The sequence below is a fragment of the Bidens hawaiensis genome, unplaced genomic scaffold (assembly GCF_021521415.1).
Source record: "Bidens hawaiensis isolate Kalapana, Puna unplaced genomic scaffold, B.hawaiensis_p1.1 tig00052228_1, whole genome shotgun sequence".
Lineage (NCBI taxonomy): Eukaryota > Viridiplantae > Streptophyta > Magnoliopsida > Asterales > Asteraceae > Bidens > Bidens hawaiensis.
The window spans coordinates 55,770-74,646 of NW_027499377.1; the positions used below are offsets into that span (position 1 = coordinate 55,770).

Consider the following 18,877-nt stretch of genomic DNA (forward strand, 5'->3'; position numbering starts at 1 on the left):
GGTGTGATATTTTTGGATTTATATTATTAGAGCACTAAAGAAAATTGGATGTGTAACTGGGCCTAGGAGAGTATAGGTGGGCCGACTATTCTAATAAATTATATACTATAATAATTAGCAATTACATCTACAATGATGTAAATGTTAAAATACATAGAACATTTCTCTTAAATTATATAAATATTTTTCTACAATTTTATTTATGATTCAATTAATAGTATTAATAATATTAATTTAGCCATTGAACTAGTGGTGAAGTGATAGGAGAGAGATTTGGTGTTTTATGTGACTCATATTCGATTCGTTCCCCATCATTTAGTTTCAACGGCGAGTAGTTGAGGATTTTCCCTAAATGAAATACGAGTGTATCTCGATGTGGTGAAATAGGCAGTAACCCATTTAAATGATTCGTTGACGGTTAAAAAATAATATTAATTTATTTTATGACATTAAATAATATGTATTACATACATTTGTTTTCCATTTAATATATCAATATTTTTCCAGTTTTCATCTGATAATTAATTGAATTTTCATACAATATTTATTTTAAACTAGTAGTCGTGTCCGCACGTTGTTGCGAGCCGAGTTGGGCCATGTTTGTTAGACGTGTTCATATGGTCATTTGTTTTATAATAAGATGGTTTTTCATAAAAAAATTCCAATCAGGTTAGGGTCTCGCACTTTTAGTTCTCAAGTTCAAATTGCAATATTTTAAACAGAAACCAATTAATAAATTTGAAATCATGGTTCGTGTTTGAGTATCATGGTTCGTGTTAGAGTATAGTTAAGTCACAAGAACATTTTTTTTACAACAAACCTTCTATTTTGGTTGAGTTCCAATGTTGACCAAAAAGTCAAACATTCCAATCTTTTTAGCCTTCTGATCCATATTTGAACCACATACCTCACACTACTCTGAGCATTGTCCCCTTCATTTGAGCCCAAAGCCACACCATCAATCCTCTCCCTTTGTTATTCTTTGACTTACTATATGTAAAACTTGAGCACTAAGTTAATTTTTTTTTTTAAGAATTTGCTTCATGACTCTTAAGTAACCTTTAATCGACCGAGAAAAAGGCAAACATAGGTCCCAGCTGCGAAGCAACAAACAAAAGTTACCTTAGTATGTCATCTTTATATTTAAGGATGGAGAATCGAAACCCAAATTCGTTTCAAAATGTATAACAAACTAAATTTTCAATAAAGTGTAAATGCTACATACCCAAACCAGAACCCACGGACCCACCCAGTCCTGATACGTAGCCTGGCCGGCCAAACCATTTTTCACCTGTAGTCTGAGTCGCCCATTTCTAACCCTTAGCAAAACCTATGCATGTAATTAAAGTATGTAGATGCAATCAAAATTAAATAAGAAAAACCATGGAGTATTGGGATAGACAGCAACAGAAGTGGTTTTAGTTGGAGCATTATATCAAACAACTCATGTGCATAATAAGTGACAGCTAAAATCAGTCAAAACTCCATTTTGTTAGTTAGTTTCATTTATCAAATTGAGCAAATAATCCGCTGCTTGAATATAACTAATAACTGAGATGATTGATTGATTTCTCTCTTTGTAAAGGAACTAGTGTCGCGTGGCTAAACTCACAAATGAATAGTGTATTTATAGAAGGCTTCATGTGATTGTGTCATAAGCCGTATATTTTTGCTACAATTGATCTTACTCATAAACCCATGGTTTCACATTAACTGCCAACTTTAAAATTAGTGAGAATTATGCATTACATGGTTATATACAATGAAGTAAAACTTGTACGAGTAGCCAAGTGTGAGTACCAGAAAGTTTACAATTAATATATATATATATATATATATATATATATATAGGGTAAGGTTAAAATGAAAACCCACTTGAGTTGTGAAAACCCGCGAAAACCCTACGTAACATCGTTTTTTTTTTGTTACATGTAATATATGTTGTAACATTTAATACAAAACATCGAAACATCAAAAAAAAATGTTTTGCTATTTTTTAACATTTTTTTACTAATTTTTATATATGTTTTCAGGAAAGAGAAAAAGTTATATTTATATTTACATTTTTTATTCACTTTAATTGCGGACCACAAGATTTAAACATTAATTAAAAACATGTGGTTGAGAATGGGTTTCTAGAGTTTTCACAACTCAAGTGGATTTTCATTTTATACTTAGCCTATATATATATATATATATATATATATATATATATATATATATAATAGAAAGTATACTTTTTGTAAGAAGGATAAGAAGTGATCTTGTCCATTGATTTTGAATATGAAGGGTTGAGATTAGTTTAGGGGGAAATCAAGTATGAACATAAGGGGAAGGGTATAAAAGGAATAACACATTTGTTGACTTTCTCTCTCCACATGCAAGATACATGTCAAATTCCCCCATTATTTTTAAACGTCCATAACTTTTTTATACGATGTTTTTATTAAAAAACAAATTCACCATAATAACGAGTGTTTTTTTATCTTTTATATGAGTACCATATTGTAATATAAAAATTAAAAAAAATTAGTAGGTTTTTTACAAATTGTGTTTTACCGAATTGTGTTTTACAAAATTGTGTTATACAATAGTATTTTTCATTATGTTTTTTTTTTTTCATTGTGTTTTTTTCATTGTGTCATACAATTGTGTTTTTATCATGTGTTTTTTTTCGTAGTGTTTTTTTCCATTGTGTTTTTTCCATTGTGTTTTTCATAGTGTTTTCCATTTTGTTTTTTCGGACTTTTCCGGCGAGGTGGTGGCGGTGGACGGTGGAGTGGTGATGGTTGTAGTAGGTGAGTGAAGATGCAATTGGGTTTTATGTAAGTGGGATTTTGAAATTAATTTAAGTGGGTTTTGAGATTAAAGTGTTAGACTAAAATACTCTCCTTCCTACCCTTCTTAGGAAAATCAAACTTCTTATTTGAACCTAATCCTATATATATATATATATATATATATATATATATATATGATGGAAGGAAAATGATTTAAATGGTTTGTCTGGGTCAACAGTCAACCCCAGGCCCCGGCATTGATGGTTGAGCCCACTTCGGCCCCAAATAACGCGAGCGGATACATTAGAATTGGCCTAGCATTTTACTTTCTTTATTAGTTACAGCCCAATTCCTTAAATGTAAATTTATAAAATTAATAAACTATACTATGTTTTGTTTTATAGCTTTTTATAAATTAAGCTTGTATTTTTTTATTAGTATTAGTTTTATAAATTTCCTAATGGGATATTACAATTTACATTAAATACAAATAAATCTAAGTTATTTGTAACTTTATGAAGTGCGAATGTGTGATAACTTTTATTAAATTTTATAATTTGGTTTCGCTAAACATACTCATCATCTTCATACGATTTTTACTAAATGTACCCCCCCTTGAACTTATCAAATCAATTACCATTTGCACTTAACATTATTAACATACATATTAGCCCCCCCCCCCCCCCCCAGCATTTTCACTTAATAGTCTTCACTAAATATATCAAATTAACAACTATTTGTTATTATTAATTATTTTTATTATTATCATTGTTAATATTATTAATATATTTTTTTATTTTAATAGTATGAATATTAGTACCAGTCTCACACACACACACATATTTATATATAGCTTTATAATATAAGAATGCATCGACAGTGATAACAATAATGGTATTATGATCAAGGACAATAAGCACAAAATGAGAAAAACAAAAAAAATTAAAAAAAATAAGAATAAAACATTAAAGAAATAAGAAAATAAAAATAAAACTTTTAAAGAGAGACTATAAATTTAAAAAATGTTAGAGGTTGGTAATATGTCAAGTAAAATTGTTGAATGAAGTCAAAGTTTAAAGAATGGAGTATTACAAAGAAGGGAGGGATTTTTTTTCTTAAATAGTAGATTTATTAAGAAAAAATGGTTTTTAGGTACCTGACATTTGACCAAATGAATTTTAGGTGTCCAGTTATCTAAGATAGCTGGATTGGGTGGGTTTTATCTCTCCTAGTAGCTTTCTATGTAAGTGATGACGTGTACATATGTGGTGACTGGATCGGCTATCTCAGATGGCTGGATCCACGTTTACACCATGTGGTAACACAAGATCAAACTAGCCATATGAGATAATTGGATTGAACTCCCTACTTTCATTCACCCCAAACTAAGAGGTGTACTCCTTTAAAAATGCAAATATTATTTGAAATAATGCAGCTTAAGTTGACGAAATGTAACATTTTTTTAACATTATTCTCACTAGATTCTATGCAAAGTAAGTTAGAGAAGTTAATAATTTTGATTCTAAACAACAACAACAAAATAAAAATATAAAATAAAAAATCACCAATGCTTTTTCCTTGTATATTTATCCAACCATTTCATTCAGAAGTATTCTATCTTTCTCAAATTACTGTCTCACGTCCGTAAATTTTTAATGGCGATTTGCACTTGTGGTCAATATGTTGTTCTTCGCACATCTTGGACTGATCGCAACCCAGGACATACATTCTACTCATGTCCACGATTTGTAAGAACCCTAATTTTCCTTGTTAATCTTCATTTGCCAATTTTCTTAAATTTCAAATATTTTACGGGTCCCAAATGTCAAAAAATTCTAGGTTAGATAGCCTCAATCATGTGCGATCGTGTCGTAGCCATTATTCCTGACTTTTGTGTTCTAAAAACATGCTTGAATATGAAGGAACCTTCCTTCTAGCAAAGCACAATTTGCAAAACAGGCTTGAAGTAAAGTTAACGAAAGTAGGGAGTTGAATCTAGCTATCTTAGATGGCTGATCTCATCTTTTGCTGCCACATGGTGGAATGATGTGTAAAGGAATAAAACTTGGAGCCTACCATCTGAGATGACTGATCCAGTCACCACGAATGTACACGTCGTCGCTTACGTGGAACGCCACTAGGAGAGAGAAACTCAATCCAGATATATAATACCTAAAATCCATTTGATTTATTGGCAGATACCTAAAAACCATTTTTTTCTTAATAAACCTACTACTTTGAAATTAAAATCAATAAGGGAGGGGGTTACGTTTAGCCTAACCCTTTATAACTTTATAGATGGTAATAATTAAGGGGTGCTGCTAAACGCACCCCCCCCCCTTTCATTCGTTTTTATTAAACATACCCCTCCCTCAAATTTTGCATCAATACAATTCAGACATTTTTGTTGTTTCTTTTGTCATTTTGTTATCTTTTATTTTCTTTATTATTTTTAATAAGACATTTTTTCTATTATTATTTAAATTTTATATTACTATTTATCTTTTTATTTATATTAAAAAGCATTTTTTTAAATTAAACGAAGACATTTTTTTCTTATTTAGAAAAAACCCTTTTTTCTTATTTAAAAAACGTTGTTTTTCTTATTTTGAAAAAAAAATGTTTTTTTTTCTATACTTGTTTTAATCTTTTTGGAGTGGGTTTTTTTTTTTAATATAAGAGAAACTTCAAATTATCATATTGTTTTTTTTAATAAAAGATTTAAATAGCATACAACTTGAGAAAAGAAAATTGGCTCTTTTCTCATGAACATTAATCTTATGTACCCGAACCTATCAAAAAAATCAAATTGTTTAAAAATACATTTTATAAAAAAATAATAAAAAACTAGCTAGGGAAAGTATACAAAACTTTTTAATATATGTAAAAAATAAGCAAGCTTTTAATAATAGCTTAAAGAAATAAAATAACAAAAAAACTATAAAACAAAAATAAAAACTTAATAGTTTTTTATTTGATATTTTGAGAGAATTATAAAACAAAATAAGAGAGACTAATATGTCAATTGCGAATGTTAAGGGAAATGAAAGTTCAGGAATGTATATATTTAGTAAGAGAGAGGTTACGTTTAGCCTAACCCCAATTAAATTTATTATATGTTTATAAAAATAGTGTAGGTTAAAACTACAAACATGTCAGAATTTGTCACTTCCAAAATACTTGTAAATACTTGTAACCAAGGTCACCCTACGTCCCTACTCCCTACCCATTATACTTGCACAAACACCACATACTTCACACAAATAGACCATATTGGTTATTAACCGAACTAGGACTGCTCAAAAAGTTTGTGGCTCGCTTAAAAAAAGCTCAGCTAAAGCCAGCTTGTTTAAGTTCGAGCTTGAGCCCCGAGCTAGCCCTGGCTCGGCTCGATCAGAGCCGTAAAGCGAATCATGGTGTCCTCAATTTCAACTAAAATAATATATCAAGGATCCTTAATTATGGTCCATGGCATCATAAATCATATCATGTATGTGATCAATAAATACTTATTTAAATTTCATATATTCCATAAATGAAACATGAATAACAAAGCAAGAAATATCAATTGAACTCTACATTCAAACAACAGCTCAACCAACAATAAACAAATCTATATAACTAAAACTATTATTAACCCCCCAACCCAAAACCTCAATGCCAAGCAGATGCTGATATAAGATCTCTATCTTTCCACCCCAACAACATAGCTCCATCTTTCTCCACCAAATTATAACTATCCGAGTAGCGCGCTAACAAATCCCTAATAACTGAATTCACATAACCGCTCAACGGGTACTGAGTAAACCCCGCCATAGTTAACCGAGACCTCCATTTTCTAAACAACTCATGCCTTTCCACTCTCTCCTTACCCTCACACGCGATAACGTTAACTATGTCCCGAGCCAAACAATGTTGTTCAACGTTTATCCTGTCTTTTCTATCCCGACTCAAAATCGCATCCATCGACTCAAACACCGCAGAGTAGAAATCCAAAGTCTCCAGGAATCTTGGAAAAAAGGCGGCTGTGTTCGTGTTCGATTCTTGTTCAACTAGCGTGACCACTTTCGGTGAAAACGACTTCACCAAACGTAGCAGCCCGTCACGCGGATTATTCACATCAACACTTTCATCGGGCATGTGGTGGAGTTGAAACGGGAAATTGAAAGCGAGGGCCTCACCGGGTCGTACGTCGAGCAGTTCTTTTGTCACGAACGGTGCATAAACCGACAGCGCTTTAAACTCTACTGGGATTTTAAACATTTTTGAAACAGATTCTAACCGTTTTCCAACTAACTCAAAATTGTCCCCACGCGCGTATATGGATACTGGATCGTCGATTCCCGTGATTCGAACGTGTGGCGGGCCACCCGGTCGAGCCGCAAGAGCTTGTAACAGAGTCATCCATTTACTTCCTTGACCGATTTGAAAGTCAACTATGTGGATCCAGTCTTCGTTTCTGCAAGCTTCTGCGATCGCACCGTTTGCAGCCATGTACCCGAATTTCAAATACGGGCATACGTCGTATAGAATATACATGTACGAAAGTAAATCTTTGCCTTCAGGTTCGCGACATCTTAAAGCCCGATAAATATGATTGCCCGATAACTCGCGTCGAGCCACCAACCCTTCCACTATGTAAGCACCGAGCCTCTGGATTGGGTCACCAGTAATGGAAACCAAAGTGCGTGCGTGTTCGACTAGGTTCTCGAACTCGTTAATATTGTCACCGGCTAGAGCACTTGCACATGCAATAAGCAACTGCTTTAGATCAATATTACTATTAATACTGCTATTACTGGTGCCGGCACCGGATATACCATATGTTGGGCTGTGTACTGGTTGGGTTTGAACCATGTTTGAACTTGAGCCGGCGGGTTCGTGAGCCCACTGTTGCGGCCACCTGGTTTGAACGGGTGGGTTCATGGGCATGGACACTTCTTCATCTGGAGCCATAAGTGTCGTTTCGATGTCTTGAAGTGCATTTTTCATGAAGTGAATATTATCCCGTAGATTAAACGAGCTGCAAGCTTCAAAGAAAGAAGGACTAGCGCCCGCACTTAATGTTTCCGAATCGAAAGGGGTTGAAAAGGGGCAGTTTGGGGAGTTCCGCGCCTCAAGTTTTAGGGATTCGATTAGTGGTGAACCGATGGGAGTTATCGGGTTAGGTGAGGAGTAAGGTGAGGGTTGACCGGTTAATCTGTAAGCATGAAAGTGGTCTGAGCCCATGGGATCAGATGTTGTACATCATTTGCTTGTTTTCAAGGTTAATTCTGCAATGAAATATATGCGAATATGGTTATATACTTGATTAATCAAGCAACCGTAAGAACAACAAATTATATGTCAATTTAGCATAAAAAAGCCATGCAACTTTTGGAATAAAGATTAATAAACATAAGAGCTTCATAAATCTCATAAAAAGATTAGCAAAGAAGCAAACTAATTAAGCATATAACCGAAGAAAGTTAAACATGTATCATATGATCAAAAGTGCAAAACTTTATTTGAAAAAACACAACTAGGGATGCAAATATATAAGTAAAACAATTAATTAGTAATAAACGAGTCAAGCCCAATCCAAGCTCCATCTTGACAAACTACTCACGAGCCGAGCTCGAGCTTGAAAAACAACTCGCAACTTGAGCCCGAGCTTGAAAAACTACTCTCGAGCTTTAGAAATAGAGCCCGAAACAAGCCGCACTCGAGCTCAAGTTGAAAAACAACTCACAACCCGAACTCGAGCTTAAAAAACTACTCACGAGGCAAGCTAGCTTTAGAAATAGAGCTCAAAACAAGCGTGCTCGAGCTTGTAAAACTGCTAATGAGCCAAGCTCGAGCTTTAGAAATTAAGCTCAAAACGAGCCGCAAACAAGCTCGAGCTTCAAAAACCACTCACGAACCGAGCTCGTTTACTCCCCCAAACTCAACCCACCAACCAAATCCCAAATTAATCAACTCTTTCACTCAATTTCATTCAATTAACCAAAAACCCACAAAAAACATACAAAAAAATCGGAAAAAACACAATTTTTCTCTCTCAGGCATTTCATCAAACACCTTATAGGCAATACTTAAACTTCATATTCTAAACAAATAAGCAAAAACCCTAGTAAAACTGCGTACCTTAAGCAACACGAAAGATTACCAGATAGCTGAAAGATAATAATAATTATTATGACTATTAAATAATAAAATTTTATTTTTGTGGGTTGTGTATAAAACTGCAGGAGATTTGAAAAAACAAGCGGCTGAGGTTCTTATATACGTGTGAGATAACAGAGGTTAACGGAGCCGTTAAACGCGGCGCTATTGATTGAGTGTGAACACGGACGAACGTTAAATAATTAACGGAGCCCGCCGACCATAAATAAGAGAACATTCTCGCCTGTTTCATTATTCATACACTGACTGACTTGTTGTAGTCCAGCAAAGCGACCACGTAGAACGTTCTTCACGTTAATCTTACTTTTGGTTAAAAGTACACGAGTTTTATACCGAAATGGGGTGGGAGGAAAAAATATTTATCAAAATGGGTGATTTTAAAAATATTTACCAAAATAGGCTTTTTTTCTATTTTTATAATTTTAACTTAAAAGTAAAAATAAAAATAGTACGTCCCTCTCAACAAAAAAAATATGTTCGTCCATCGTTCCAATATATGGCAGGTTTGATATCGTTTGTTCAATCATAGGCTTGAGTTTGATTCTTCGGTCATAGGTTTGATTTCGGTTGTTTTTCTAAAGGTTCGTAGGTTCGATTCAGAGGTTAATCACGAGTCGAATCACTTTCTTCAGTTGGTTCCTATGTTGGGAAGTTTTGTTTTGTTTTCATTTGACAATATTTCATCCTCTTTTTCTTTGACGTTTTCAAGGTGTGTGTTTCTTTATTCCATTTTACTATATGTATTTTGTATGATTGCTCACCACTAGATTTCGTTCAATGGATATTGTTCCCAACTAATTCATGCCTGTGAACTGTTTGATTAAATGCATGCTTGGAAAATAATTCTCATTGATGATATAAAAGCTTGAATGAAAGTACTATTATTTTCTTCAAAGAAAGAAAAAATACTTTCTGATTTGTACTTAGTTTGCTATTTACACACTGATCACATGCTTTATGAATCAAGAAGAAACTAATTAAGAGAAGGAAACTAATACCCCCTCAGTCGTAAATAGGTGTTTTTAAGCGAGAACCAAACCAAATTGGATTTGGTTGGGAAAATTATCAAATCCAAATAAACTAATCCGAACAAACTGAATTAACGGATATTCGAAACCGATAAACACCCTAAGGGTATGACTGCTGAAGCTTAATTTGGATGTAAAAGATCAAAGTTAAATGGTTAAGTTGTTAGAATTAAAAAAAATTGAAAAAAACATATTTTGATAAATACTTTTAAAATCACCCATTTTGGTAAATATTTTTTCCTTCCACTCCATTTTGGTAAAAAAAAACTCGAAGTACACTTAATTAGTTTTATAGTGTTAAAGACTAATAAATTTCATGATTGCCCGGTAAGTGGGTAAATGAACAGTTCATGAACACCTAACTGAAAATTTTGTGTTTGTGTTGGTTCATTAAGGAAAGGGTAAAGTGTCATTTTCGTCATTGTGGTTTGGTAAATAATGCGAATTTATTTCAAAAAGTTATTTTTTGCATATGGACCATCCACGTTTTCCAATTGTTGCCAATTACGTCCAAATCACTAACCCGTTAAATTGAATCGTTAAGTCAGGGGTAGACATGTCTTTTCACTCTGTCTTTATTATATGAGTAAAGTGCCAAAATCGTCCCTTAGGTTTGGTCACTTTGCGAATTTCGTCCAAAAATATTTTTTTTCGCAATTAGACCCTCGATTTTTCCCAACCATTGTCAATCTCATCCAAATTGTTAACTCGGTCTAAATTTAACGTTAACTCATGGATGTTACTATCCTTTTACATGTTTGCTTGCATTATTATTACTCTCTCCATCCAACTAAAAGTGTCAACATTTTCTTTTTTATTTGTCCAATTACAAATGTTCACTTTCAAAATTTATTAGTCAATTTTCAAGTTTTTCCTTAAAGGCACACACACCTAACACTAATAAACAATATTGATGGACCCAATTTTCAAGGGCATTATTGTCATTTGGTAAGCAACAAAATTAATCATTCAATCTACCTTGAACTTTGTGTTTTCAAACCATGATACTTTTAATGGGACGGGTGAAGTATTATTATTATTATTATATGTTTGTTCGATGACATATATAGCATCTCACGATTCCTATGTTTAAATCCAATATAATATCCGTTTGTTTATTCTTTTTTATTTTTAGTCATATAAATGGTTTAGCTCAGTGTAATAATAATAATAATAATAATAATAATAATAATAATAATAATAATAATAATAATGTAAACAAACATGTAAAAGGATAGTAACATCCCCGAGTTAACGTTGAGTTTAGACCGAGTTAACAATTTGGATGAAATTGACAACGGTTGGGAAATATCGAGGGTATAATTGCGAAAAAAAATATTTTTGGACGAAATTTGCAAATGTGACCAAACTTCAGGAAAATTTGGCACTATACTCATATAATAAAGAAATAGTGAAGAGACATATCTACCTCTGACTTAATGATTCAATTTAACGGAGTTAGTGATTTGGATGTAATTGATAAGAATTGGGAAACATGGATGGTCCATATGCAAAAAAATAAACTTTTTGGGCTAACTTCGCATTTATTTGTCAAACCACAAGGACGAAAATGGCACTGTACTCTTAAGGAAATAAACTTGTTCGTCAACGGTTGATGAAACAATGTTTTATTAGAGTTTGCTAACCGTGGATGGTCAGCGTCAACGGTTTGGTCCAGCTACCAAGTTTTTGTTGGTGATTTTTTTTTTTTGCATTTATGTTGGTTGATATGTTACTTTACAAGTTTACGTATAAATTAATCACATAATACTCGTATATATATTTTTTATAGTATATAATTTGCTTAAACCTATATGATAATATTAGAATAGTCATTAAAGTATATAGAGGTAATAGCAATTATGGTCCCTATTGTGAAACCTAAAACGCAGGTTATAACCTCATGGTGCCATTTTTGCATATATGAGCCTGTGGAGGTCCTTTCTTTACACTTTTTTTCCACTATCAAGTAATGGCGTTAAACAAAGTGTGTAATTACTATGTTACCCCTACTCGACGAATTTAATTGTTTTTAACCTAAAAGGTTGTTCATTTCCCCGTCTCCAATCTCTGAATGTCACCGTCGTCTTCGATCTTCACACTGGTGATGTCTCAGTCGTCTTCTTCTTCATCGAAATCGTACTCCAAGTATGATGTGTCGGATGTCATCTGATCATGTGGTGCTGCTAAATGCTATCAATTTTCCAAGACTGAAGCTAACCTGGGCAACCGATTCTTGTGTTGTGTAAGTGTTGCGATTAAGTTCGATTATGTTACTCCGATTAGGTTATTATAGTCAATTAGGTTAATTTGACCTATTTTGTTAGTATGTTCTGTAAGCTGATTCTGTTCTTGATTCTCCATATTTGCTATTTGTAATGGTCAAATTATTGTAATGTTTGATTCTGTTCTTGATTCTCCATGTATTTAAGAATGATTTGCTATGCATAACAAGTTATGTAGCATTTTGACACAAACATAAAAAGTCTTGAAATAAACATAAGTAATCAAACATTGTCTTCAACATAAAGGATTTGAATACAAACTATTGTCTCTAGCATAAAAAGCATTCAACAAACAAACACTTAACAATAATTGTCTACACTCTCACATTCTACAACCAAATGCTTAAAACAAACATTGTCTCCAATCACACATCTTGACTTGGCATTGGTGCACCTTGTGTTGATGATTGTGTTTCTGGTTGCATTGGTGCACCTTGACCCTAGCATGTTACAGAGTTGTATCCCATATTCCCACATTTCTTAAAAGTGATTGTCCCGCCCACCCTTCCTTGTCATTCAGCTTCCTTTATCAAATTCAGATTCTAGCTCATCTAATGACCTCTGCCTATTCTTTTTAGGTCTTCCAATCTATTCAATTGACAAACAATTAAAATTAAATTGTATACAAAAGAAAACTTGGATTTGTTACCTGCTTATGATGCTTTGGATGCGTTAGTTTAAATGGACAATTACTGCGAGCCCAAAAACCTAGTCCATTGATTGGTTCTATCACATTCTTGTACACTTGTTTCCATCTACTTAGATAGTAACATGGATCTACCCATTTTTCAGGTTCACCTGCTGCAATATCATTATCAGTCATGTTTAAGATTGTTGTCACGACATGTTTACAAGGCATGCCTGTTAAATCCCATCTCCTGCAAGCACAAGTTCGTTGTTGGACATTGACCACACACTAGGATCTTGGGCCACTAACCTGATATTTTGTAGAATCCACAACTAAAACATTCAACCGGGTGGCTTCTGTTTATAGTTAAGTGTGACTCAGCTAACGGTGTTAATGGACCAGAAACCTTTGCTTGAAGTTTCCTCACATTAACCATCCTCTTGGTCATGTATTCTATTATGTACTCTAAACAGTAGGCTTGTCTATAGCACTCACTAACTGCTTGTCAAACACTTTGCACTCGTTGTTCAACAGCATGTCACACTTGGTCCTACTAGTAAAATGGGCTTTTAACTAGCTGGTTAGAGGAATATCTAGAATCCATTGTGCTAAAGTTGGATCGTCTTTCCTTACGTATTCCACAGCACTGTTGACATAAGGCATGCTAGTAACACGAACTGCCCTTTATGTCATCTATTTAAGGAGATCTCCATGCCACTTATTCTTCATGTTTTGTGAAATATGTCTAAAACAAAACTTGTGCTCAACTCTAGGGAACATCTTGGCTAAGGTTGGTACAAGTCCCTACATACATGGACCAAACAAGATAAATAAATTAATACAAAAAAAACCCTTACTAATGAATGATTCAATTAAATGTCAATGTACCTTTTGTCTATCATTTATAAAAGTGAAACAAGATTCCTCTGTAAACTCAAGATTATCTCTGAGTAAATCTAAAAACCATGACCAAGATTTATCACATTCAGATTCCACAATTGCATATGCAAATGCAGATATACCATTGTTACCATCCACACCAACAGCCATCAAGATCTGGCCAGGAAACGATCCTTTCATGAAACACCCATCTGGCCTAAACTATATATCTTCCACACATCTTAAACCCTTGTTTCATTGAGACAAAACATATGTATATTCTTCTGAATTGCCTAGTAGTACTTTCAGGGGGGCATTCTCCACATCTATTTTTGATAGTGCTACCAGGATTAGCTCTCAATAGTTAATCACAATAGTCTCTCAGCTTATCATGCTGATCTATATAATCTCCTTCCTTCTACTTTGTAGCAATCTGTCTTGCTCTACGGATTTTGTGGATTGAAACATACACCTGGATTTTTTTTTAACTAGGCTTTGTAGATGGTGCATCTCTATATTTGGATTGTCTTCAAGAATTGGCTGAATCTCCTGGGAAAGAGTACTCATTGTCAACAAACAAAGTTCTCTTGTTTGTACACAGTGATGAGTTTTATTTATGGTCTTCACACACCATTCATGCTGCCCAGATTGTCTTGAGATCTAAATTGCAAAAGGTCAAGTGGGTTTAATGGACTTTTTAGGTTTTCCAGTTGGGACCTTGAACTTTCCTTTCCCTGCATTAGTCGGACCCTTACCATTTTCTCCATTGCAATTTCCCCTCATAGGGTTTTTTTTTCTTTTTTTTTCCATATGAGCCCCCCTTCTAAAACTGATGCTAGGATTTTACCCAAACACACAGCTCTATACCTATAAGTTTCATTATTTTTTATATAAAGTTGCCTTCTTGACTTAGTTGCAAAAGATTTAACCATTTAATTAATGGTATCTTTATTTGGTAAAAGTTGGCAAACATATAAAGGAACTTCAGCAATGATAGAAGGCACAATTTCATTACATGCATGTTATTTTATTCTTCTTACCCTAGCTGTCACCGTCTACAAAACTGTGGCAGAATCATCTTGCTCATCAACATCATCGTCTTCATACTCAACATCAGCCTCAGAATCAATGTCATTATCACCATTACCAATTTCCCTAAGATCATAATCAGCATTTGCTTTAAATCAGCTCATGTTAACTACATGATTGTCCCCAAACACATTATACTCTTCATCTTGAACATAGTTAATATCATCTTCATCATTGTCTTCATCTTCCTCCTCTCCTTCATCAGAAGATGAAATCTGATTTGGTGGTGGAAATGAGAAAACTGAATTAGAATGTGCTTGCTCCACTGTATTCAGTACACCTGGTCTCAAATTCATGACTTCCTGTAAAATTCTATCTTTCTCCAAATGTATACGGGAATGCCAATGTTCAACAAAAATATCTATCAGCTTACCACTAGCCCTTACTTGAAAAAACATAGGCGGGAAGTCACCGTAATCACCCAATGGGTGAATCCCCCAATCCAGACACACATGTGGCTTCTTATAATGAAAGTACAAAACCTCATCTTTTGTATATCCTAAAGCCTTAACTATCTCTTCCAACATATCAGTTCCAAATTCAAATCAATATCAACACTATCAATGTAGGATACGTTACCATCTACATATTCCCTATTAGGATACGAAGTAAAATCACCCCCATGGAAAACCTTAATTGTAAACAGTGTGTTATGCTCATCATATGTAGTTTCAATAAAATTACAATTAGCATCTACACTGGGTGGTATGATCAGTTTTAAACAATTAACCTCTACACCATAGTTGTCAAAAGCGGAAATAGCGGCCGCTATAGCGCGCTACGTAGCGGTGAGACTATAGGCCGCTATATAGTATATAGAGGTAATTTAGCGGTGGTAGCGGTGTGTACGGAATTTTTTTTTTTTTAATAACCGACCATATAAAGTGGTCTTTTGGCTTATTAGGGTTTTTTATTTAAACATTCTCTCTCCTGTTTCAAAAGACCATCGATGGTAGCAGGTTTCTTTTGCTTCTTCTTCTTGCTCCACCTATTAACACAATTGGTTCTCAATTCAGGATTTCTTCTTCTTAAACTCCATCAATTTGGTCTTTAACACCGCAATTTTAAGTTTTTTTTTTCTTTTGAAGTAGAATCAAGAAAAAATGGACGAACTTCTGTTAGGATTTCATTGTACACCTTTTTATGAGGGTTTGTTCTTCTGAGGATGAACAATTAGTTAGGCTTAAAAAAAAGGAAGAAACTTCAGTTGGTTTGATTAATGGGTTTATTTAATGGGTTGGAGTGTTGGACAGTTGACTGATTTTGATTTTGGGGGTTTATTTAGTGGGTTGGAATGTTGGACAGTTGGTTTGGTTGGTCAGGTGATCATATCAATATTTGTTGTACACTTTTTTGGTTGGTTAAGTAGTTATTACTTATTAACTTATTATAACAATTAACAAGTAAAAGTAGGAAATTATTTGAGTGTTTATTTAATGAACCAGCTGCTGATTGTTTAAGAGAATGAGAGATACCGATCCCGGGTGGAATTACAAGACTAAGGTAGATGGAACAAAAAATTCAGTAAGATGCAATTTTTGTCATACTGTTTCAAATGGTGGGATTACAAGGCACAAACATCACCTTGCATGGGATTCCTCGGACATGGCAAGATATTCCAAAGTTCCCGCCGAAGTGAAAACTTTATTCAAAGAGATGTTTGAGAAGAAGAAACAAGCAAAAGAAGCAATGAGTAAAATACCACATTTTGATGAGGTGGTTGATATAGAAGAAGATGAAGATGAAATTGACCTCCCTAGTAAATCAAAGGGAAAGAGGCCCGCTTCATCAACCGATGCGACTATGCTTCTAATAAAAAAGCAAAAGGCCCGTTATATTCGGTATTCAAGCCATCTACCACAACCGGGAAGAAAGGAGGGAACTTAGTTGGAAGTGCAGAGTATGACAATGCCCAAAAGAAGCTTAGGCTTGATGCGGTGCAAAGGTTTTGTCGTTGGATGAATGATGCGTCTATTCCTTTCAATGCCTTGAAGTTTGATAGTCTAGGGCCTGCAATTGATGCGATTAGCCAATATAGTGGTGGTATGAAACCTCCTAGCTATCATGAGGCACGTGTTACGATGTTGAAGCTAGAGTTGGAGCATACGAAAAAACTTATGCGAGAAAATGAGGCCGAGAAGTCAACTTATGGGTGTTCATTGATGGCCGATGGATGGAGGGACCGAAGAGGAAGGGCGTTAATCAACTTTTTAGTTAACACTCCTTGAGGTAGTATGTTTATTCAGTCGGTTGATGCCTCTAGCTATTCTCACACGGGTAAGAACATGTTCAAATTGTTTGACCGATTTATCAAGAAGAGTCGGCTGGAAAACATTATTCAAATTGTGACGGATAGCGCAAGTAATAATGTTAGTGCCGGTAAGTTTATAACAAAATATTTTTTATTTTAAAAAAAATTCTTGTGTCACCCAAAGTCCTAAGTCCTAACACTTTTTTCTCATTTTTAGGCAAACTTGTGGAAGAGAAATATAAGCACATCTATTGGACTCCTTGCGCGGCCCATTGCATTGACTTGATGTTTGAAGCCATCTTTAAATTGCCCCATTTAAAAAGAACTCTTGAAAGGGCAATTGCGGTGAACACATATATATACAACCGCACATTGCTACTATCCATGATGAGAGAGTTCATTGGGCAAAAAGACATGGTTAGGCCCGCAAAGACTCGCTTGGCCACCGCTTTTATCACCCTTAATTGTTTCAAAGCAAACAAAAGGAAGTTAAGAGAAATGTTCACTTCTTCGGCGTGGACCAAAAGCAAGTTTGCAAAGGAGGCGGGAGATAGGCAAATCGCCAATACTATTTTGTTGCCTAACTTTTGAAACAATGTAAATCTTGCTGTGAAAATTGGTTATCCATTGTTAGGAGTGCTTCGTTTAGTTGATGGAGAGAGAAAGCCTCCTATGGGTTATATTTACGAGGCCATGGATAGGGCAAAGGAGAATATTGCCGCCTCTTTTAAGAACAAACAAGAAAAGTATAAAGAGATTTTCAAAATAATTGATAAAAGGTGGAATTGTCAGTTACATTGACCATTGCATTCAGCGGGTTATTACTTGAATCCAAGTTTGTACTACAACAATCCAGAGGTGGAAGATGATAGTGAGATTGTAAGCTGGTTACATTCATGCATTGATAAGTTGGCATTGACTGAAGAAGTAAAGTCAAAGATTCACCTTGAGATCCCGTTATATCGATATGCTGAAAGGATTTTTGGAACTCCATTTGCCAAGAAAATGAGAGAAACTCTTGCACCGGGTATGCTTTATATACATACATATATATATATATATATATATATGTATGTATGTATATATTAATATTAAATATAAAAATTTCAAGTTTAACTCAGTTTTTTGTGTATTTTATTATTAAATTAGCGGAGTGGTGGATGCAATACGGAGCATCGGCACCGACACTAAAAAGGTTTGCCATCAGGGTGCTTAGTTTAACGTGTAGTTCGTCAGGGTGCAAACACAATTGGAGCATATTTGAACATGTAAGAAGCTCTTTATTTGATATTAAATATATATAAATAAACTTATTAACTAATTATATTTTAATTTATGTAGCTTCATTCTAAAAAAAGAAGTCGACTTGATCAACAAAAACTTAGTGATCTTGTGTACATGAAGTATAATCGGGCTCTAAAAAGAAGGTGCGATATGCGTGATACGATTGACCCGATTATCTTAGATGATGGAAATTTAGAAGATCCGCATGAGTGATTGATGGAAGCTTTAGAGGAGTTAGAGGAGGATGAAGAAAATGCTCTAGTGTTCGAGGGTGAAGATTTGACATTTGGTCATGTTGCAACAGCTATCAGGACGGATGAGGCGCCTTACGCGACAAGAAGAAGTAGTAAAAGGACCAAGACTTCCTCATCGAGCTCAAGGCCTAGAGAAAGAGGTTTAGTTGATGAACCCGATTATGATTTTGATGTGGTTGATGATGAAGAAGAAAATGATGTTGGGGCTTTTAAAGATTTTGAAGATGATGTGGA

The 18,877-nt window shown here is 34.3% G+C and overlaps 2 protein-coding genes across 2 annotated transcripts; one reads left to right on the forward strand and one right to left on the reverse strand.

Annotated features, from left to right (window-relative positions):
* Nucleotides 1-6,392: 6,392 nt before the first annotated feature.
* On the reverse strand, nt 6,393-8,172 carry LOC143599472 (chitin-inducible gibberellin-responsive protein 1-like). The gene has a single exon (XM_077077420.1). It carries the CDS (start codon nt 8,007-8,009, stop codon nt 6,435-6,437), a length of 1,575 nt encoding a protein of 524 aa, XP_076933535.1. The 5' UTR covers nt 8,010-8,172; the 3' UTR covers nt 6,393-6,434.
* Nucleotides 8,173-17,088: 8,916 nt separating this feature from the next.
* Nucleotides 17,089-18,602, forward strand: LOC143599474 (uncharacterized). Its single transcript, XM_077077421.1, has 5 exons — nt 17,089-17,233; nt 17,740-17,851; nt 17,942-18,132; nt 18,255-18,373; nt 18,447-18,602. Exons 1-5 carry the CDS (start codon nt 17,089-17,091, stop codon nt 18,600-18,602), a joined length of 723 nt encoding a protein of 240 aa, XP_076933536.1.
* The last annotated feature ends 275 nt before the right edge of the window (nt 18,603-18,877 follow it).